The sequence below is a fragment of the Thrips palmi genome, unplaced genomic scaffold (assembly GCF_012932325.1).
Source record: "Thrips palmi isolate BJ-2018 unplaced genomic scaffold, TpBJ-2018v1 HiC_scaffold_12, whole genome shotgun sequence".
Lineage (NCBI taxonomy): Eukaryota > Metazoa > Arthropoda > Insecta > Thysanoptera > Thripidae > Thrips > Thrips palmi.
Window position 1 is genome coordinate 3,052,871 of NW_023144623.1, and position 23,748 is coordinate 3,076,618.

Here is a 23,748-nt window from a genome sequence, read left to right on the forward strand (position 1 = left end):
AGAAAAATGTCTTAGCAGGTGTCAGGGTTGGATGTGAAATGAGAGAACCCTGTACTGTAGTTGACAGAGTTGGATGTGAAATGAGAGAATCGCTGTACTTTAGTTGACAGAGTTGGATGTGAAATGGGAGAATCGTTGCGCTTCGTAAGTGCCGTTATCCCTCAAATTACCAAATGTAACTTTGATGAAAAAAATCTTAATATAAGGATACAAAATCTTCTAATATATTCCACAAGTAGAACTTTTCATTGAAAATAAGTTAAATGTCTCAGAAAATTCCACAAGTAGAACTTTTCATTGAAAATAAGTTAAATGTCTCAGAAAATCAGTATGGACTGGCAAAACCCTCACTTCCAATGAGCAAAGTAAAACCTAGGTGTGTCTCAAGTTACCCCAAATGACGGGGTAACTTGAGATAACTTTAGAGGCCCATTACTCCCATTTTAAGTGACCCCAAAAAAATTCATGGGGTCCAAACCGATTGTTATCATTGGAAATTAAACATAGTTGGGATTCGGGTTGGTGAGAGAAGTGTTGTGGGCACAGGGTCCAAAAAACGTGAAATATTGTCTCAAGTTACCCCGGTTTACGGTACTCAGGTGGGGTTCAAAAGTTTTTTCTGTGTGTGTGTGTGTGTGTGTGTGTGTGTGTGTGTTCTAGGGTGGTCCAAAAAAAAATGAAGTTGCTCGGATCGTCCAACGCCGCCCGGATTTGGATTCTACATCGAAAAAAATGAAGTACGTGTTCTTTCCTGTTTCGAAAAAATGATTTTTAGGACCTCCTCAAATTCCTCAAAGTTTTTAACAGTGCCATTAATAGGAAAAAATCGTAACTTGGTCATTTTTTGACCGATTTTTAAAAACGAAACGGGATTTGTTCGTTTTTGAATCCTTATGACGAAAAAAAATATGCCCAATCCTCTTTTTGGTTTGCCTAACTTTCAGGGGCAAAAAATGACGAAATTTCGGCCCAAATTGGCAAGAGTTTCAGTTTGTAGGCTGCTACAGCCACTCCAAGTCCACCCTGTCAGCATGGCGGGTCGCCTCGACCACGAGGCAAGCCCATTGAACAGAATTGGGATGTCGAGTGCAGTTTGCCTACCTCACAGGGGCATCAAATTGGGGATTTTTTCGAAAATCTATCAATAGTAGTGTCTCTTGGGGCCTCTGGGCACTCAGATGGGCACCCTTTCACCCGGTTCGGTACCCGCACTACGTTATATGAACAAACAATAGGAATGGACGTTGCTGACGCGAGGAACCGCAACCACGCAAGGCCACAAGAAAAGCCATCAAAATGAAGGAATTTTCTAAATTTTCACGTTTTTCTGGTCCTGAGAGGTAGGCATGAGGTGCTCAGCAGTCCATTCCCATTGTATGTTCATATCACGGAGTGCGGGTACCGAACCGGGTGAAAGGGTGCCCATTTGAGTGCCCAGTGGCCCCAAGAGACATCACTATTGATAGATTTTCGAAAAAATCCACAATTTGATGCCCCTGTGAGGTATGCAAATCACACTCGGCATCTCATTTCTGTTCATGGGGCTTGCCTTGTGGTGGGGGCACCCCGCCATGCTGACAGGGTGGACTTAGAGTGGCTGTAGCGGCCAACAAACTGAAACTCTTGCCAATTTGGGCCGAAATTTCGTCATTTTTTGCCCCTGAAAGTTAGGCAAACCAAAAAGAAGATTGGGCATATTTTTTTTCGTCATGAGCATTCAATAACGAACAAATCCCCGTTTCGTTTTTGAAAACCGGTCAAAAAATGACCAAGTTACGATTTTTTCCTATTAATAGCACTGTTAAAAACTTTGAGAGCTTTGAGGAGGTCCTAAACATCATTTTTTCGACAAGGGAAAAAACACGTATTTCATTTTTTTCGATGTAGAATCATAATCCGGGCGGCGTTGGACGATCCGAGCAACTCCATTTTTTTTTGGACCACCCTAGTGTGTCCGCGCTACTACTCCTGAACGGCTCGGCCGATCTCGCTGAGATTTTGCAGTCATTAAGGTAGGGGTAGGTTGGGTAAGAAAGTTACACTCGAGGCTCGAGTAAGAAAAAAACACGTGACGGATTCCGAAGCCCTTCTATCTAGAGCTTCCTAAATGGTGACAGCTTCCGACCAAAAGCTCGAAATCCATCTGAAACAACTCACAATATATCCAGTGTTGGGGAGAGGTGGAAGGGTCGCGGGCGACGGGTTTAGACCATGTAGGAAAAAGAGAGAAGGAAGGGGGCAGCCTACAGAATCCGAAGCTTCCCGAGGGCGACCGTTTTAGTCTGAAGATGGATTGAAACTTCGGATTGGCCAATAAATTTTTTAGCGACCTAATATTTTAGGATGTTTTTTGGTTTTTTCTTACCATAAAGGCATCCTAAAAACAAAATTTGGGCAAAATCGAAAGGGGTCATGGGAAGGCGTTGCACGTATCAAATAAATTAGCTCAGTGCTAGCTTTTGTTCCCGCCGTTGTTTCAGCTGTTTTCCGTATTTTCAGGTGAAGAAGCTTGATGGCACTCAAGCGGAGGTCACCTTCAGTCCCGATGAGTGTCTCGATTTCACTCAGCTTAGCCCAGTCGACTACAAACAGAAAATGGACCATGTGCTGGACTCGCCCGACTTTAACAAGGTGAGATTTGCCTTCATTCCCATCTGTATTCAGGCATTTCTATTCCAGTCTGAATGGGAGTTTCCGCTGAAAATCTTAATTTCCTCCAATTAAGTCTCAGCTTTAAAATTCATTGTTAATAAGTAACTATTTGTATGGTTAACAAGGAATCTCAGGGAAACATTAATTTAGCCAAATCGGATTTTATACCAACTATAGTCGTCTATCTCCTCAAACATTATCATAAGCAGTGGTTTTGTGACATATTTCAGCTAAAAAATCTCATTTAACGAACGTTAATGAAAGCAGATGATACTCGTTTTGTTTTCTTCTACGGGGTAGTATGGGCTCATTCCAAAGATAGTATTTAATAGTTTTAGGTGTATGTTTTAAAGCAAAGGTATCATCTGCTAAAAACTGAGTCCTTTGTGCCGTGGCCTGCACCGCCGCCGCGCCGTGCCCGTTGGATTGCGAGCACGCGGTGCATCTGCGCTGTAGCAAGGAGGGATTGTCAATGTTGCGCGCAGGCCCGGCGGCCGTCGCGCGCCAGAAGGGGGTGCCATTGTCGAATTCCGCGCAGGCTGCGGCGCAGCCAGGCACAGCCAGCCAGCCAGACTCACCATCCCACCCCGGCAGCCAGCCCGCATTTGTTGGGAAACGCACTTGGTTTTTGGACTCTCGAGTAAAAGCTAGCTGACACCTTTATATGTCTTGTAGTTGTAGTTTAAGGTATGTTTTTAAGTAAAGGTATCATCTGCTAAAAAAATGTTGGGATTTACTTTTGTTGAATTCTACATATTTCGTTCTATTCGACAGGAAACATCCCCTCATGAAGTCCTTCAAAAACTTCGAATCACTCGGGCTCTCGTCCTCGTTTCCAAATCTAGACCTCTTGGAGGCGGAAAATTTCCGCAACACAAAAAATATTGTGCTATTAATAGCCTGTATTACGGATAAATTTACCTGTGCTGGCGGAGTCGTATCGTTCCGTGCGGTCAACATAGCCTATAAACCTAGAGAAAGAATTGGTTAAAGTCCCGGCCAGCCTATCTTCCCATACTTTCCGACCGTTGGCTTTATTGCCCTCTCCGGCGGCATCCGAAGCTGCTCGATCCGGAGACGGCCAGGGGGGATGGAGCGGGGAGAGTCGGGGGCCAGAGTGCCGAGAGTGCCTCGGCTCGCCACAAGGTGCCGGCATGGAGACATACTATCTGGGGGAGTGGAGGTTGGAAATACAGGGTCATTTTCCGTCCACTACTGTAGCCGTCTGGTTGGGTCAATTCTGATGAGAGACACGCCATACGATAAGGAAAGAACCATATTTGTACGGGATATCATTACTTTTGACTTTCGTCACCCGCAAAGCGCTTAAATTGAATGTCTTTCGAGGGGTACCGTGTGTGCCGATGTCCCTCCCGAATCGAGTGCGACGGAAGATGCGGGAAGAGAGAAAGCGATAGCGACGGTGCTGCGCAGGAGCGGGCAAGTGTCTGATCGTAGGGTCTTTTTCCATCCGCTACTGTAACCCTCTGGCTGGATCAATTCTTATGAGAGACACGCCATACGGTAGGGAAAGAAGCATTTTTTGACAGGATATAATGACTTTTGACGTCTGTCACCTCTAAAGCGCTTAAATTGAACGTCTTTCGAGGGGTACCCTGAGTCTCGATGTCCCTCCCGAGTCCGCGTGGCGTGGCGGCGCGGGCCTGCCCGCCTGCCTGCCCTGCTGCCCCTTCCAGTGCATAGGTGGCGGGGTGGGGGTTGCCGGCAGCCAGCAGCCAGCCGTCGTACCAACCTATGAAACCATTTTCACTGGCTGAAACGGTTCAACACGCTCAGGAACGTTGTAATATTTTGACAAAACTACTTCGGAAAATTATATCCTTCATATATGCCGCAACTACCATGACGTTTTGCTCGGCGAAGATATAATTTTGTCATGTTGTAAAAACACTACGGGTGGCAGTGCAGTTGGAGAAGACGCATCCGTGCGCCGCAAGACACGGCGGTACTGAGCTCGGGAGGGACATCGGGACACGGCTAGGGCAGCGGTTCCCAACCTTAGGGTCGCGACGAGGTGGTTGGGGTCGCCTGGGGTCGCGGTTGTTTCCCGGCTGGCGGTCGGAAATGCCTTTGAAAACTCGTGTTTTAGGCCGACTTTAAGCAGCAACTGCGTCTGATCCGAGGCGGTATTTCGTCCTTCCTCAGCGGGCATTTGGTCTTTGGACCTTCCTTTAGCATGCCTTTGTTACGGAGTGCGATTATCGAGGGGGAAAGCACTCGCGTAATAGTCGGGTCACTCTGTCCGTAATAGCACGCGTAATAGTGTGCGTAATAGTAGCGTAATAGCTGAAATTCTCAAAATTTGATCTACTTTAGGGTTTTTTTGGTCTGTTTTTAGCAAAATCGCTATATTTTGAGGCGTAATAGAGCGTTGTAGGCGTAATAGTCGGGTCGCAGGTTTTAGGAGTGATTTCCCCCTCGGCGATTATCGGCCTTGGTTTGGGAGCAGTATTGTCTCAAAGTGGATCAAAATGACATTCAAAGGCACTTTTTACTGTTTTCATCAACTTTCAGACAATACTGCTCCCAAACTAAGGCCGATAATCGCACTCCGTTACAAAGGCATGTTAAAGGAAGGTCCAAAGACCAAATGCCTGTTGAGGGAGGACGAAATACCGCCTCGGATCAGACGCAGTGGCTGCTTAAAGTCGGCCCAAAACACGATTTTTCTAAGACATTTGTGACCGTTTTGATCAACTTTGCGGCAATACTGCTCCCAAACTAAGGTGGATTATCGCACCTTGTATCAAAGGCATGCTAAAGGAGGGGTGGCGTGGGGTCGCAAAATTTTTCCAGGGGGTCGCGGAAATTTTTTGTTACAAATTTGGGGTTGCGAACCGAAAAAGGTTGGGAACCGCTGGGCTAGGGCCAGGCTCCACTCCCCCAGATAGTGTGTCTCCATGGTGCCGGCGGTGCCGTCGGCTCGGCTCCGGCTCCCGGGTCAGGCCAGGAATAGGCTCGGCTGCTTGGCTCTAACCTGCCACCGGGCAGCACATGGCTGTTCCGGGCCCCCGACCCTCCCCGCTTCATCCCCCCTGGCCGTCTCCGGGTCGAGCACTTTTCGGATGCCGCCAAGGGGGGGCAATAAATATATGGATTTTTACAACCGCCGGGACTCCAACCAATTCTTTCTCTAAGCCTATAAATCAGAGATCCTTAACTGAACTTAACATTTAACTAACACTGCTTTCATAACGTAACATAAGACAATGTTCGCTAAAGGTTAAGGGTACGGACTTTTGGAAGTACTTCCAAAAGTATCTCTACACAAATTCAAAACACCAAAAAATAACTTACCCTTTTTGAAAAGATGTCAAAAGTTAAGGTTTATAACTTTAACTCTTACGATAACGTTATGATGCCCTTATGAGGTAAGTTAAGGATCCCTGCTATAAATGTCCCGGTTTTCGCCGATCTCAAAAGAAACGACGCATTGTTCCTTTATAATGGTCCATCTCAACCGTTTCTAGAATGGAGTGGAGCTCTATTATTCAGGTCCTGGTTAGGTCAACTAGCCACGCATACAGTTTTGTTTTATACTGACCATATTTCTTGGAGTAGTTCTTTGTGGTAAATGTAACAATGTAAGAGAGAGGTATTTCAAATATCTATCCACTTTCTTAAATCGTTTAACTTAAAGTGGTAAAGAATGGAGAAAAAAAACTTATTATTTTCCAATTAAAAATAGTGAAGTTTGCTCAGTCAAAACAAAAAAATAAAATTCAAATATCTCTGTTACATTGAGGTATAGAGGTTTAGGTAACTCCAAAACAAATTTCAGATCATTCCGTCAAAAAACTTTGCGTGGCTGATTTTTCTACTAAACGCTTTATTTTAATGAAGAAGTCCTACTGTGGCTAAATGGGTAGGTGATTTGGATGAAATATGGTGTGTAAGGGAGAGTGGGGTAATTCCGGACGCTTTTTTTCTTTTTGCTCTTTGAGCTTGAATATGCTTCTTGGGTCAAATGTTATTACAGGAGAGTAAAGTATGGACCTTTACCTTCAAAATGATATATATACATGAAAGCCAAATCTCATCAACGGTAAGGGAGATATAGGGGCCTACCTAAAGCCCTGCACGTGTCCGGAATTACCCCAGGCTGGGGTAATTCCGGACGACCTATGGGGCAATTCCGGACGACCTCAAAATTTGACACCACTCGAGCTTACTCTCGCTTGTTTTGATGTAGGGCATGCTTTTAGAAGGCGTACAAGGACATTTGCTGTAAACTAAAGTGTTTGATTATTACTCAAAGCCTATTATAAGGAATATTTTCTACTAAAACCCCTAAATTGACTACACTGCCTTGAGTATAGCCCTAAACATCGCTGCAATGCTATTTTTCGTTTGTTCTTTATCCTTCTTAACGGTGGGGATGCATGTCCACAATTTTGAACCCACTACCTTAACATTAAGCGGGAAATTGAAGAAAACGACACTACTTGTCCGGATTTCCCCACATGTAGTGAAAACCTTCGATGTTCAATTGTAAGAAAACGGCGAGCCATACGAGCACTCCCGAAACGCCAAAGTTAAGTCCAAAGACCATTCAATATGACAAAATTTTAGTCATGGGACTTAACTTTACGGTAAGGTACGATAAGTACATGGGAATGCGAGGTAAAGATGCAGCTTTTGCGTATTTTTGGTGGTACTCAAATTTCGTGAAGCGACCACAGCCAAACGGTTTGATCTCCTACTCTAGAAACTGAAGAGAGTGCATGGCATGCTTTTCCTAGGAGTCAACCACAAAGCCGACTCTTCCCAAGAGCATGCTTGCATGCCGACTCTTCCCAGGAGCATGCTTGCAAGCCGACTCTTCCCAGGAGCATGCTTGGCAAGCACACTCTTCCCAGGAGCATGATCGCAAGCACTCTCCTTGCTTGCCAAGCATGCTCCCGGGAAGAGTCGGCTTGCAAGCATGCTCCTGGGAAGAGTCGGCTTGCAAGCATGCTCCTGGGAAGAGTCGGCTTGCAAGCATGCTCTTGGGAAGAGTCGGCTTTGTGGTTGACTCCTAGGAAAAGCATGCCATGCACTCTCTTCAGTTTCTAGAGTACCTTGGCGATTTGGAATTATCATTTTTAACTGATTATCTTCCTCTGTTAGGCGGGCTTTTGAGCTATCTTCACTCAAACCCAGTGAAAATCAAAGTGTCCGGAACTATCCCACTTTCCCTTAATAGTTTCCTACCTAGTACTTAAACGCCCTAAAGTTTCAACCACCACTGCCAAGTGGCATAGAAGTTTCCATTTTCACCCACACCTCACCTCAAACTGCTAACGTTTGAGTAGTTTTTTCACAATTACCATTGCAAAATTAGGTCCCATAGTCCCTCTGGTCCTCGCGGATGAACACAGATTCAGCTGGATTCGGCTTACTCTGCCCCGACCAGGGTTGTTAACGTTACTTCATTGGGTACCGGCGTTGCCGGTTACCCGTTATTCGTTAATTAACGTCAACGCGTTAAGCAAATGACTGGGTTAACGGGTAACGTGAGTAACGTGTCACGCGTTAACCTCACATATTACGATTTGGCCGGTCTTTACAAGCTTTAAGCGTTACGTGGCTTAGACCTTTAAAAAAATTTGCCTCTTGCAAAGACGCTCACAAATTTTGTCCAGTATTGATTTTCAACAAATATTGTGTCCTTTTACTTTTACATAATGTGCTTTTCTGTATTTTTTCACAAAATAACGGTAACGCGAGTTACCACGTTTACTTCACGTTGACGCGTTACGTTTCCTCTGAAACCATTAACGGTAACGCGTTCAGTTCATGCGGCCTTTAACGCAGTTCCCTGCAGAATATTCATCCGTTGAATGCTACAGTACGAGGCGAGCGTCGATGTCGTTTTCTTGTGTTGCAGGTCAGGCAGCTCGTTGGGCTGGGCGAGTCCTATGGGGGGAAGGAACTGCTACTGCTGCACCGTTCCCGCGCGCACGTTGAGCGACTACAGATTGCGCTGCAGTTCTGTCCAGTGGCATGCCTCCCGAAGCACTTGGAAGCCATTCGGCTCATGCCCGCGCTGCGCCACCTGGAACTATCCTTCCTTCCGGACGACTCCGCCGTTCCGGAACTGCCGCTGCAGTTGGAAGGCCTGGACTTGAAGAACGTCCACGCGGAGCACCTGCAGCACATCCAGCGCATGCCCAGGCTGCGCAAGCTGGCCCTCGACTGGTGCGAAGACCCGCTGGACGTGGCTTTCCCTCCGCTGCCGCCGGGCCACTGCGGCCTGCGCTGGCTGTGGGTGGCCCTGCGTCCCCTGTCCACGGTGCTGTCGCTGGCCAAGGCGCACGCCGCCACGCTGCAAGACCTACGCATCACGTGTGCCTCAGAGGGCGACACGCCGTGGCATTTCAAGGTAAGCCTGGCCGATTAATTACACTGAGAAAACCTTACAAACTATTTTGGGTCTTACAAAGAAAAGTAGTTTCTATAACAAAGTATTTAGAGCATACACAAGCTTACAAAGAAAATACTTCGTAATTTACGAACTATTTCTTCGTATAACAAAGTACATTAGTTTGTTGTATCAAGAACCTATTTAGCCCCAAGCTGACTGACTCACTGACTGACTCATAGAAATGTTTGGGGTCAAGGAGTGGTCGTAGAGACTTGCGGTTTTTTCCATTCGATTCCAAAGTTTATGGGAAAATTGGGAAAAATCCCAAAAGTTGAAAATTCCTCACCGTTTCCGAGCAGACCTACTTTATCTTCACAAAAGGGGACTATATTCCTCACCGTTTCCGAGCAAACCTACTCTATCTTCAAAAAAGGGGACCGACCGACTAAAAATTTTTATTCGCCCTATCGGTAGGTCTGGTCGAGACATTTCCGAAACTATGCCGCAATCGGGTCCCCGTCACCGGCAACATCCTCAAAACGATAAAATAGGCCTAAATTCAACAAAATCCACTCAATCTTCAAAAAAAGGGACCGACCGACTAAAAAATTTTATTCGCCCTATCGGTAGGTCTGGTCGAAACATTTCCGAAAGTTTGCCGCAATCGGGTCCCCGTCACCGGCAACATCCTCAAAGCGATTAAATAGGTCTAAATTCATCAAAATCCACTCAATCTTCAAAAAAGGGGACCGACCGACTAAAAATTTTTATTCGCCCCATCGGTAGGTCTGGTCGAGACATTTCCGAAACTGTGCCGCAATCGGGTCCCCGCCACCGGCAACATCCTGAAAACAATTAAATAAGCCTAAATTCAACAAAATCCACTCAATCTTCAAAAATGGGGACCGACCGACTGAAAAAAATTTTTCGACCTTTCGATAGGTCAAGTCGAGACATTTCCGAAACTATGCCGCAATCGGGTCCCCGCCACCGGCAACGTCCTCAAAATCATCAATCAAGAACCTATATAGCCCCAATCCGACTGACTCACTGACTGACTCACTCACTCACTCATAGAAATGTTTGGGGTCAAGGAGTGGTCGTAGAGACCTGCGGGTTTTTCCATTCGATTCCAAATTTAATGGAAAAATTGAGAAAAATCTCAAAAGTTGAAAATTTCTCACTGTTTCCGAGCAAACCTACTCAATCTTCAAAAAAGGGGACCGAATGACTAAAAATTTTTATTCGCCCCATCGGTAGGTCTGGTCGAGAATTTCCGAAACTGTGCCGTAATCAGGACCCCGCCGCCGGCAATTGGGCAATTATCATCAAGAATCTATATAGCCCCAATCCGACCGACTGACTCACTCACTCAAAGAAATGTTTGGGGTCAAGGAGTGGTCGTAGAGACCTAAGGTTTTTTTCCTTTCACCTCTATCCTTGTCAAAGCAGTCTTCAATATTTTCCGGACCTTGTATGCACCCATTGACTGCCACAGTAGCCAATGCAATACAAGCTATCTATTTGGGCAGTAAAAGTAGCCTTATTATATGGTCAAAAGCGGTTAAATAGAGCTTTCAAAGAAGCAGGACATTTACTTCCTTAGAAAATTTGCCTTTGGTCACCACGGACTTACTGAAAATACTTCGGCACGCGCTCCACACATGCGGGGGTCTGGGGGCGGAGCCCCCAGCGAGCAGCGCGAGTCAAGAACCTATAAAGCCCCAATCCGACTGACTGACTCATAGAAATGATTTGGGTTAAGGAGTGGTCATAGACACTTGCGGTTTTTCCATTCGATTCCAAGTTTTTTGGGAAAATGGGGAAAAATCCCAAAAGTTCACTGTGGCAAAAAGGTACGGAAAATTCTGTTAATTTTTTTGCCAGGATTCTCCGTAGCCCTCTTATCAATATTCTCCGTAGGCTCTTACAGTATTCTTCGTAGGGCCGCACAGTATTCTCTGTAAGTCCGCACAGTCTTCTCCGTAGGACCTGGAAGACTGTATAGTCCTACGGAGATCTCTGTAAGGTCCTACGGAGAATACTGTGCGGTCCTACGGAAAATACTGTAATGGCCTACGGAGAATATTGATAAGGGGGCTACGGAGAATTACCACAAGCTGTTTACAGAATTTTCCGTAGCTTTTCGCCACAGTGTTGAAAATTCCTCACCGTTTCCGAGCAAACCTACTCAATCTTCCAAAAATGCGACCGACCGACTGAAAATTTTTATTCGCCCTATCGATGGGTCTGGTCGAGACATTTCCGAAACTGTGCCACAATCGGGTCCCCGTCACCGGCAACAGGAAGTACTAGAGCTCCCCCCTATTTTCCGCCTTTTCTTGAATTATTTTTATTTAAATGTGATAAAATGAATTAAATATGATAAAAGAAATTAAATGTGATTAAATGAATTAAATCTGATAAATGTGATTGCACTGCTGGTGCCGAGTGCAAGTTGGATGGATTGGAGTCTACACTAGCCGCGTGAGACCAGCATCGTTCTACCACGCAGGAAGATGCTACGAGAGCTCCAGCGCGGCGGCGGCGGCACTGACAGGGCTGAATTTAAGTGATCTTACCTATCCTAACCAAACCTAACGGACTGGCGACGGATCTCACTCTCACTCGCGACAGATCTTTCTCTAGCTTGCGACAGATCTGACGAGTTACAGAAAGATCTGTCGCAAGTTAGAGAAAGATCTGTCGCGAGTGAGAGTGAGATCCGTCGCCAGTCCGTTAGGTTTGGTTAGGATAGGTGAGATCACTTAAATTCAGCCCTGTCAGTGCCGCCGCCGCACAGTGGGACGAAACGGTGAAAAGTGGGAAAAAAATCAGACGTTCTCCTTAAGTACTCCAATGGGACCCAAAACACCATACCACACCAGAAAAAGGGCCCAGAGTGGCCCAAACCCATTTTGGCCCATGCCAGGGTTCAAAAACCCGAGATTTATGCGATTTTAGGCACTTTTTGGAACATTTTGTGAAATTGCGCCTTGTCCTGAATGACTAGGCCGTCCGTACTAGCATTAAATTTTCATTTTGGGTCTCTGTTAACATTTCGTGAAATAAAAAGTTGCGCCTTTTCAGAACAAAGCTTTAAAATGCGCCAAAAACGGTCAAAAAAGTCGAAAAATCGTGTTTTTTGGCCCTTTTTGGCACATTTAGTGAAATTGAGCTTTGTCCTGAATGAATAGGCCGTCCGTACTAGCATTAAATTTTCATTTTGGGTCTCTGTTAACATTTCGTGAAATAAAAAGTTGCGCCTTTTGAAAACAAAGCTCTGAAATGCGCCAAAAACGGTCAAAAAAGTCGAAAAATCGTTATTTTTGGGACATTTAGTGAAATTGAGCATTGTCCTGAATGAATAGGTCGTCCGTACTAGCATTAAATTTTCATTTTGGGTCTCTGTTAACATTTCGTGAAATAAAAAGTTGCGCCTTTTCAGAACAAAGCTCTGAAATGCGCCAAAAACGGTCAAAAAAGTCGAAAAATCGTGATTTTTGGCACATTTAGTGAAATTGAGCTTTGTCCTGAATGATTAGGCCGTCCGCACTAGCATTAAATTTTCATTCTGGGTCTCTGTCAACATTTCGTGAAATAAAAAGCTGCGCCTTTTCAGATCAAAGCATTTAAATGGGTCGCAAAAGTCGCTCAACTGCTGAAAACCGCGATTTTTCGACTTTTGTGACCCATTTAAAAGCTTTGTTCTGAAAAGGCGCAACTTTTTATTTCACGAAATGTTGACAGAGACCCAAAATGAAAATTTAATGCTAGTACGGACGGCCTAATCATTCAGGACAAAGCTCAATTTCACTAAATGTGCCAAAAAGGGCCAAAAAACACGATTTTTCGACTTTTTTGACCGTTTTTGGCGCATTTAAGAGCTTTGATCTAAAAAGGCGCAACTTTTTACTTCACGAAATGTAAACAGAGACCCAAAATGAAAATTTAATGCTAGTACGGACGGCCTATTCATTCAGGACAATGCTCAATTTCACTAAATGTCCCAAAAATAACGATTTTTCGACTTTTTTGACCGTTTTTGGCGCATTTAAGAGCTTTGTTCTGAAAAGGCGCAACTTTTTACTTCACGAAATGTTAACAGAGACCCAAAATGAAAATTTAATGCTAGTACGGACGGCCTATTCATTCAGGACAAAGCTCAATTTCATTAAATGTGCCAAAAAGGGCCAAAAAACACGATTTTTCGACTCTTTTGACCGTTTTTGGCGCATTTTAAAGCTTTGTTCTGAAAAGGCGAAACTTTTTATTTCACGAAATGTAAACAGAGACTAAAAATGAAAATTTAATGCTAGTACGGACGGCCTAGTCATTCAGGACAAGGCGCAATTTCACAAAATGTGCCAAAAAAGTGCCAAAAATCGCATAAATCTCGGGTTTTTGAACCCTGGCAGGGGCCGAAATGGGTTTGGGCCACTCTGGGCCCTTTTTCTGGTGTGGTATGGTGTTTTGGGTCCCATTGGAGTACTTAAGGAGAACGTCTGATTTTTTTCCCACTTTTCACCGTTTCGTCCCACTGTGCGCCGCCGCGCTGGAGCTCTCGTAGCATCTTCCTGCGTGGTAGAACGATGCTGGTCTCACGCGGCTAGTGAACACTCTAAATATGGGGTGCCCAGCAACTGGGCGCCTTTGTCGCCCGCCCCACTTTTTAGGGTGCCAAATGTCGCCCAGTTCCTGGGCACCTTTGTCACCCAGTCTCGGGGTGGACAAACCATTAAGAAACCTGCCTTCACCCATGGCTCAGCAGCGACTGAGGTGCCAAAGGTGCCCAGAATCTCAGGCACCTTAGTCGCCGAGGATCTAGACACTTGAGCATGCTCTACCATGGGAGAGGGCCGGTTAATGTATGATTTGTCCACCCCGAGACTGGGCGACAAAGGTGCCCAGAAACTGGGCGACATTTGGCACCCTAAAAAGTGGGGCGAGCGACAAAGGCGCCCAGTTGCTGGGCACCCCATATTTAGAGTGTAGACTCCAATCCATCTAACTTGCACTCGGCACCAGCAGTGCAATCACATTTATCAGATTTAATTCATTTAATGACATTTAATTATATTTAATGTCTTTTATCATATTTAATTCATTTTATCACATTTAAATAAAAATAATTCAAGTAAAGGCGGAAAATAGGGGGGGGGGAGCTCTAGGAGAGGGGAGGTCCAGTACTGACCCACCGGCAACATCCTCAAAACGACTAAATAGTTCTAAACGGAACCAAAATGCACTCAATCTTCGGAAAAGGGGACCGACCGACCTAAAATTTGTATGCGCCCTATCTATAGGTCTAGTGGAGGCATGTCCGAAACGGTGCTGCAATCGGGTCCCCGACACCAGCAATGGGGTAAAAACGATGAAATACATTGCGTCTAAAACCTGGCCGGAAAAAGCAATAGAAATCAGAAATTAAAAACGAAGAAGAGGCCCATTAGTTTGGCCTTTGGTCACATTGACCAGAATGTACACAGATCTTATTTTTGTCAAAGCAGTCTTTACTATCTTCCGGACCTTGTATGCACCCATTGACTGCCACAGTAGCCAATGCAATTCAAGCTATCTATTTTGGCCGAGGGGTCGACAACTCCCATATTACCTCGTACGCAGAGCTTATATTACCTCTATATTACCTTATATTACCGTATATTACCGTATATTACCCTATATTACCGTATATTACCTCTATATTACCACTATATTACCACTATATTACCACTATATTACCACTATATTACCACATATTTCTGTGATTTGCTTGTTTCTAACCTAAACTAACGTTAAACTTGCCGTACTGAACCTTGGTATCAAGGTGTTAAAGCTATTAGGCTTCTCCTTGCGACAGGAAGAAATTCGGATTTGATGTCCGTGTTCAATCTGACATGAAGCTACGCGCCATACTTTTGTCAGATAGGTTGCATCGGGTTGCATACCTTTTATCTGACAGGGGGCGCTGTCATGAAACGAGGGTAAGGTCTGCATAATACCAAAATTCTAGCCAGAACTCCTGATTTTAGCCTTAGTCAAGGATACTGTGTCACGTTCTCATCTTCTTTTATCATATATTACCGTTGTTTTATTTCCGTATATTACCTTATATTACCCTATATTACTTATATTACCGGTAATATATACTACCTCGTACACGGCTCGAGGTAGTTGTCGACCCCTCGATTTTGGCAGCAATAGTAGCTTAAATATATGGTCAAAAGCCGGAAAAAAAAATAAGAATCTCAGCCGTCAAAAACAATAGGGGTCCTCCTTCGTCGTAACCCCTAAAAATAATAGGCTGATAGTGTAGGATTATTTTGACTATAGACTGATTACGATTAATGCTAATGGGCACCTCTGTCTGCCTGAAGGACCTGGCCGCGGGGCTGCGGCTGTGCCGAGGGGTCGACAACTCCCATATTACCTCGTACGCAGAGCTTATATTACCTCTATATTACCTTATATTACCGTATATTACCGTATATTACCCTATATTACCGTATATTACCTCTATATTACCACTATATTACCACTATATTACCACTATATTACCACTATATTACCACATATTTCTGTGATTTGCTTGTTTCTAACCTAAACTAACGTTAAACTTGCCGTACTGAACCTTGGTATCAAGGTGTTAAAGCTATTAGGCTTCTCCTTGCGACAGGAAGAAATTCGGATTTGATGTCCGTGTTCAATCTGACATGAAGCTACGCGCCATACTTTTGTCAGATAGGTTGCATCGGGTTGCATACCTTTTATCTGACAGGGGGCGCTGTCATGAAACGAGGGTAAGGTCTGCATAATACCAAAATTCTAGCCAGAACTCCTGATTTTAGCCTTAGTCAAGGATACTGTGTCACGTTCTCATCTTCTTTTATCATATATTACCGTTGTTTTATTTCCGTATATTACCTTATATTACCCTATATTACTTATATTACCGGTAATATATACTACCTCGTACACGGCTCGAGGTAGTTGTCGACCCCTCGATTTTGGCAGCAATAGTAGCTTAAATATATGGTCAAAAGCCGGAAAAAAAAATAAGAATCTCAGCCGTCAAAAACAATAGGGGTCCTCCTTCGTCGTAACCCCTAAAAATAATAGGCTGATAGTGTAGGATTATTTTGACTATAGACTGATTACGATTAATGCTAATGGGCACCTCTGTCTGCCTGAAGGACCTGGCCGCGGGGCTGCGGCTGTGCGGGCTGACGGCGCTGCGGAGCGTGGTGCTGCTGCGTGACATCCCCGACGACGCCGACGACGTGTTGCTCCACGGCAGGGTCTCGTGCATCAACCAGAGGCGCGCCGTGTGGACCAGCGTCACGCACAGTCTGCTGGCGGTGGCAGACTCTTCCAAGCCCCTGAACGTGCCCAAGGTGTTGTGCGGGGAGTGCGACGAGTACCCTGCCTACCCCGCACGCGGCATGCCCTGGGAGGACAACTAAGCGTGTGTGGTTGGAGAGTGTCGTGCGGCACGCTTTATTTCGTGACCGACACGTCGATGATTACTAACTTCATCCAAAGTTGAAATTAACAGTAACTTCGGGCCCACAACAGCCGTTTCCATTGTTCATGTACACTTCGACTTAAGTAGCGAACCGCTGATTTGCGATCGGTCGTTGCTACAACAAAACCATTGGAGGTTTTCAGGCGTGGGAGAGAGAATCTGTGTTTGCTCTGCACAGAATATCTTTCCTCTGCTCTTTATAACTGTGTTCAATGACCCCAAATGGTTTTGTTGGAGCCGCGATCAAGTTAAATCACACCGCAGCGCTTGCTGCTCTGGTTGGTCTCTGCCTATGTACCGCTGGTATTGTTTAAGTCTGGCTGGAGGTAAATGTCACGTGTTAGCCATAGTCGACAGAAAACTACTGTATCTACTATGAGTGGACCATAGTGCCCTTATGTAATTTCCATTATCACTGTTTCATCTCTGTCAATTTTGCGTTTGTCTAACAAAGGCGGTGTGCAGTCAGCAGCACACTCTGAAGTGCAGTTTGCGGTCAAAAGTACTTAGGATACAGGAATCACGATACTTTAATTATCATTATTTCTTAAATTTTATTCGCCCAATGTAGGTAGTTATCCAAGAAATCATAAACCCTGGGTCTGCGACAGTCACATTTTGGAGCGCCCAGAAGCGTCCATGTTCCGTTCTTCATGAACATTTACTACTGTGCTGTTTTCAATGAAAGGCCAAATAACGTTCTTTGTTTTCAAGCGCTGAGGTGTCCTAATTTGTTATGTGCATTTTAAACATTTGAAATTGGAGTGGCTCTTGGAAGAACAATTCGTCCGGACACGCTATTATCTTTCTTGCATTACTTCACTGAATAAGAAAATATCCATCTGAAGAACCTTACTTTTACAAGATGATCAATTTTAATTTTGATTTGAAGCATCTTTGGCCATAAGAATGTCCGTCGTATGTTGTTATGTTGGGAATATGTTATGTTGGGAATGTGAGGAAACTGAGTGTTCTTTTTCTTCTTCCGCACGTGCTACTTTGGTGATTAAAGTTAAGTATTCTATTAAATTATTGTTTGTCAAATACGTGGTTGGTATATATTCCTTCTTGGGCGTCACTCGCTCCTCTTACCAACATCTTCAAAACTTGACATTTATTAAATACATCACGAAGAAAAACCTGACCTGCAATGTTAATCGACAGACACACATTAGGACATTTTGGCGGATGCTTGCAAGAAAACGACGTCGATGAAACTTACTAGTGGCTCTACTGATTAAACTTCAGCACAGCCTCGCAGAAGACAGTTTTCATGCCAGGCACTCTAATTTCGTTCAAATTATTCGCTTTTCGTGCAACACTGATCGTCAAAACTAGGTCCCCTCTTAATGTTTCCCGTGAATGACGAACGCCTCAAATCTTGCAAAGAGGCACCTCACATGGTATTCGCAGAGTCGAGGCCGGGTCCTCCGGTCATGTCAATTTGGCTTTTAGAACTGAGAAAAATTAAAAGTTCGACCCCTCCTAGGAAAATCATCTGAGCTCACCGGGGCGCTAGGAATCCGTCCTAACCCACGCAACGATGAACTGCAGCCAGCCCAACAGGCATTGATTCTTTCGCCAACGGTCAAGGGAGAGCGTTTTCGATATTTCAATGAGTAAGGGAAGGTGGGGTACCATGTGACGGTTTTTGTAAAGTGCCCATCAACCCAATACTACCAATCACATTACATCAATAAGTAGTCATGTGAACGAAATGATTCTTCACCTTAAAATTTCTGTTGAGATTTCTAATTTATCTGTTTTGGTTGCTGAGTTATCCCGAGTTGAATGGGCCAAGTCAAAGTGTCACTTCGTACCCCACGTAGTACACTATGTGACAGCCTTAGTGTACCATGGGACAGTGGCCTTTTGTCAGGGTTTAAATCATATTCAGCGTACCTATACTCAAAGAATGAATGAAGAAGTCGTCCAGCTTTTTATTTCCGTTGAGTTTATCAATTTATCATCTTTGGTTCCCGAGCAATGAAGGTTTTAGTTCTTAGTGTACAAATGTCATGGGCTGAACACATTCAACTGAGTGAACCGTGGAATCCCATAGCGAATGACAGGAGTGTCACATGGTGCCCAGATCAACAGTTTTAGGGGAAACAGCAATAACGCTCAAAGTTTATGCCGTAGAGAATCGAGCCAAAGCTTATTTTGCGCTTAAAACATCAAAGAAGAACATCTTGCAGAGCATATGTCCTTAAAATGTATTTTAAGGGTAAAAAGCGGACGCGGCGGGAAATAGAAAAAGTTTCCAATGGGCTATTTTAAGACGGTTTTCAATTCCGATTGCTACCATTCCCGTCCTTTTCGAAGGAGAGTCACGACCTATTGCACGTCAATTCTCCTTCATGATACCTTCCTTTGAATCTTCTTACCGCTGTTGGATAGCAAGCCGTTTGGGAGAAAAAGCCAAAGTCACATGGTGGCCGTGTCACATGGTACCCCACCTTCCCTTACCGTTGGACTTCTCACATATTGTGACTCAGACTGGTTCTAATTTCCTATTGACACGACGCCCTCCTGATTGGTGGCATTTATCTGAACTTCCTTTCTCTCCCTGTAAAATTAACTATAAACGAGTTATAGTAACCCAGCTTCCGAGCGAGTTACGATTGTTTTCTTAGGGGGGGGTCAAGTTGTACGATTTTATTCATATTGGGCTTGGTTTTCTTGTCTCGGTACGCTCTACAAACTCAAGTGCGCACACCGAGGGGTCGACAACTCCCATATTACCTCGTACGCAGAGCTTATATTACCTCTATATTACCTTATATTACCGTATATTACCGTATATTACCCTATATTACCGTATATTACCTCTATATTACCACTATATTACCACTATATTACCACTATATTACCACTATATTACCACATATTTCTGTGATTTGCTTGTTTCTAACCTAAACTAACGTTAAACTTGCCGTACTGAACCTTGGTATCAAGGTGTTAAAGCTATTAGGCTTCTCCTTGCGACAGGAAGAAATTCGGATTTGATGTCCGTGTTCAATCTGACATGAAGCTACGCGCCATACTTTTGTCAGATAGGTTGCATCGGGTTGCATACCTTTTATCTGACAGGGGGCGCTGTCATGAAACGAGGGTAAGGTCTGCATAATACCAAAATTCTAGCCAGAACTCCTGATTTTAGCCTTAGTCAAGGATACTGTGTCACGTTCTCATCTTCTTTTATCATATATTACCGTTGTTTTATTTCCGTATATTACCTTATATTACCCTATATTACTTATATTACCGGTAATATATACTACCTCGTACACGGCTCGAGGTAGTTGTCGACCCCTCGGCGCACACGAAGGTTGAAGCTTGCCTGCATGAACACTCCACGCTGGAGCCTGCTTGCCAACACTACGAACCTAACTGTCTTCGAAGTACATACACTTGCAAACGCATGCTCGGCCAAGTACACACTTACAAACGCATACTGTACACACAAACGCATGCTTCGTGCCGTGAAATTTAATGAAATGAGTTCTGGGTGGAAAATGGTCCTTTGGACCTTCCTCTTTCAGGATCTGTCGGGACTTCGACTATCCGGGACCTGGATGTGCTCAAAATACATCTTTTCGCACACTCCTGCATTTCCGACATTTTAGTAAAATTGTCCGTTTTGCCATCAACTCCATGCCAAGAAGGATGCGTTTGTAAGTGTGTACTTACACTGTTGCTAAAGTTCCCTACCTCTTCCATACACTGCAGGAAATAACCACAACAAAAGTACAAAAATTTCTGGCAAATTTTTTATCAGGAATTTAGTGTACTTTTCAAGTACAACAATTGTTGTACAAAGTACAATGGAACCGGCATGACGAGTGCTGTGCAGTCCAGGGCTCGTTGTACTTTCTACAATCCCTGTTGTACTTTTATTGTACAGTTTTTGTTGTACTTTTGTTGTACTATCCGCACTTTTTCTTGCAGTGTATTAATCGTGTACTTGGTAAGCATAAACATGCTCCAGCGTGGCGTGTTCCCTCTAGCGTAGTTGCACTTGCCGGGTTCGGGTTTGCTCCAGGTGGAGTGTACATGCAGGCATGCCTCAAATTTCGAAAACCGGATTCTTTTAGCCGCCGGTGTTAAAGGGCGGTGACCATGGGCATCATGGCTTTGGGATGACCTCGCAGTCGACCGCCACACACATGCAAACGATGGGGCTGTTGCGCGTCAGGCGCGATCGCATTCGATACCGATAGCGCCCATACGGCATGGTCGGGAAGTTGGGGAATGTCCAGTTCACCGGTTCATCCTTCAACACGCTGTGTCCCTGGAATATCAACGGGAAGAGTAGCCAATTACTCTGCCTTACCTCTTTCCCTCAAGAGAATTTACGTAATTTAAAGGGGGAACCTGGTGAAAAAATGTCCAAAATTGCCAAAACCATTATTTTTAAAGATCATAGATAAAAATGCACCTAGAAGGTTTCAGATTCAACAGGTTAAACACCTTTAAGCCAAGTGGGTAGTTTCTTTATGATTTGGAAAGAAACAACATTAAGATCAGCTGTCGTTGGCTAATAACTTCGCAGCTTTACTCAGTCGACAAAAAATTTTATCGTAGAAAGACTTTCTGCGCTCCTGGTTGACACATACATGAGTCGTCTTCCATGGACTCTATTCTTAGATGACTTGTTGACACACTAAATGTTATGTACAATTTTGTACGAGACATCACAGTTTTTTGTGCACACGAAATTTTCGTACGAAAAATTGCACATACGCATTTCGAGATTTTTGAACAAAATTGCACATATTTCGACATTTTTGTACAAAATTGTACCAAATTTTGTACAAATTTGTACGAAAAGTTCGTGTGCACAAAAAACTGTGATGTCTCGAACAAAATTTGTACAAAAACATTTGGTGTGGACAAATTTTAGTGATGGAATCAACGCTACCTTATTCTACACACACATAAAAGTTTCAAAAATAGGCAAAAACCCATCTTTCGAAATGTTAAAATTTGAAAACTCGTATCCCAGGACAGAAGTTGACTCTGAAAATTCCGTCACTAAAATCTCTCCTATACATCTTTCAGATAACCCAAAAATATTTTCAAGACTTTCCGTCCCAAGAAAAGTTGCAGTGAGATTTTCCCCCAACGCTCCAAAATACACTAAAGTAGCACTTTTCTCAGAGATCGTTTAGCATTTTGGTTTGTATTTTGTTTTGGGAATACCCACCATAATAGACCTAATAATTAAGCAAAGTTTCAACTTTCTGGGATTATTTTAAAACCTACTTGACAGTTTCACCAGGGTCCCCCTCAAGTGAATTTATTGCACGAAGGCGCAAATACACGTACCACTGGTACGACACATGGGTCCTTCAAGTCCGTCGAAGCCCCAGTGTGTTTTGCAACAACGCGAAAAAAGTCAGGCATCTGCTCGCGTAATTCTGAGCACCCTGTTTTGGGAAAGGGAAACTTGAAAGCGTTTTCTTTCCATTGGTTGTTTGCCCACACAGCAAGATCGGTTTCTGTCTGTAATGCAGAACAGTCATCGCTTAATGCATGGAAAAAATAATGCTAACGAGCAGAAACTACTTAAAAGCATAGCAAGGAGTGTGTGCATGTAACAGTTTCTTTGCAAAGAAACTGTAAAAACGCATCATTCTGCTTCTCCAAATATTTTTGTTTTAAAATCTGCCTGCAGCGTTTGCACATGGTTTGCAGGGGTCGCAGGTATCTGGTGCCATAGCTATAGTAATGAACTTCCTAGTGGGAGATCTTGTTCACGGTTAGAAACTCAGGCCCACGCCCACAGGCAACGCCCGTAAACTTCTGGCGAAAAACAACTCCAATAAGAAATATGTATATTAGAGTATGGAAGTTAGAAGCACCGTCATTACGTACAGAAACATGAATGAGTTGGTCCTACAGCTCCAGAAACATGGTATTATGGAAGTTGTCGACCCCTGCCCTGCTTAGGACTAAGTTACTCTCTAAATGTCTTGGGGCATTTTCCCATGAGTGATGCACCAGTTGGTGCGCATTGTCATCTATTACAATTTGCTTATCCTTAGCGTTATTTTCACCACCTGGTGGACACACAAAACTGCATCATTCGTTTTACAAAAAAATTGTCCAACACTGCAAGAAAAAGTGTGAACAGTACAACATTTATAACGAAAATGGCAACAAAAGAACAACGAGTACTGTAGAAAGTACAACGAGAATTGTACAAACTACCTAGGCCTCGACTGCACTAGTCTTCATGCCGGTTCCATTGTGCTTTGAACAACAATTGCTAGACTTTGAAATTATAATTAATTTGTAATAAAGAAATTGCCAGGAATTTTGGTACGTTTCTTATTATTTTTTTCTGGCAGTGCACGACATTTTGTGTGTATTCGCATTTTACCCAAACGCGATCCGTGAATGGTGCCCTAATCGTCAAGTTTCCTGACAGCGTCTGCAGGTCATAAGGTCGGCTTCGGCTGAAGGGACCCGGTCGAAAGTTCGCCTCCACGATCTTGTTAGACGGGCAGGCCTTCCACGTGTGCAGATACGTGATGAAAGGCCCCTGCAAACCAAGTGCGGTACCGCGACGGATAGTAAAACACCGCCTCCGGACTACACGTGTGTCAGTCATACACTGATATCCAACGAATGTGACGTCACGTTTGTTGGAATGCGAATTTCGTCTCGTTCGTTTCAATGTTGGTCCACCTTCAATCGAATGTGACATCGTATTCAAACTAACGTGACGAAATTCACATCCCAACGAATATGACATCTCCACCGTTGAATAACGGAGTCCGTTTATGGCTATAGCTTACAGCATAAGAGTGCAGGCGCTTGCTCCGAACGCAGTCCAAGGCCAGTGGCGGGAGTAACAGCGCCCACACTGCGAGGGAAGGAAGCGGCGACCGCCCAATGCGAGACGCAAGCATCTCAAGGACGACGTGGCCAGTCTGGAGAGGGAGGAGGGACGTGCGAGGGGTGAATCACTGGTGCACTCACGTGGACAAATTGGCAAAGAGCAGCACTCGCAGGTGCTCGTTTATAAAAGAGCTGGAGAACACCCCGTGCGGCGATGTTCTGTTCTTTGCAAGCTTTTACGAGACCGATTTCCAGCCACTTTTTGACAACCTTTCACCTTTCCACTCTTGCAAACGCTAGTGCGATTCATCGGACGGGTATGTGACGTACACTGCAAGAAAAAGTGTGAATGGTA

At 44.3% G+C, this 23,748-nt stretch overlaps 2 protein-coding genes across 7 annotated transcripts in view; one reads left to right on the top strand and one right to left on the bottom strand.

The window, feature by feature from the left end:
- LOC117639901 (tripartite motif-containing protein 65-like) overlaps positions 1 to 17,573 on the top strand; it is a 43,092-nt gene extending 25,519 nt beyond the window's left edge. For all 6 annotated transcript variants that reach the window (XM_034375896.1, XM_034375900.1, XM_034375895.1 and 3 more), the window contains 3 exons: positions 2,500 to 2,631; positions 8,543 to 9,037; positions 16,213 to 17,573. In XM_034375896.1, the coding sequence (XP_034231787.1) occupies positions 2,500 to 2,631; positions 8,543 to 9,037; positions 16,213 to 16,482 (897 nt within the window). In that variant the 3' untranslated portion in view covers positions 16,483 to 17,573. The remainder of the gene's footprint in view (positions 1 to 2,499; positions 2,632 to 8,542; positions 9,038 to 16,212) is intronic.
- Positions 17,574 to 20,673: 3,100 nt separating this feature from the next.
- Positions 20,674 to 23,470, bottom strand: LOC117640443. The gene is made up of 4 exons (XM_034376945.1): positions 23,351 to 23,470; positions 22,933 to 23,094; positions 21,876 to 22,052; positions 20,674 to 20,838 (listed from the first exon to the last, which is right to left on the bottom strand). The coding sequence occupies exons 1-4, from the start codon at positions 23,462 to 23,464 to the stop codon at positions 20,674 to 20,676; spliced, it is 618 nt and encodes a 205-aa protein (XP_034232836.1). The 5' UTR covers positions 23,465 to 23,470.
- Positions 23,471 to 23,748: the final 278 nt, after the last annotated feature.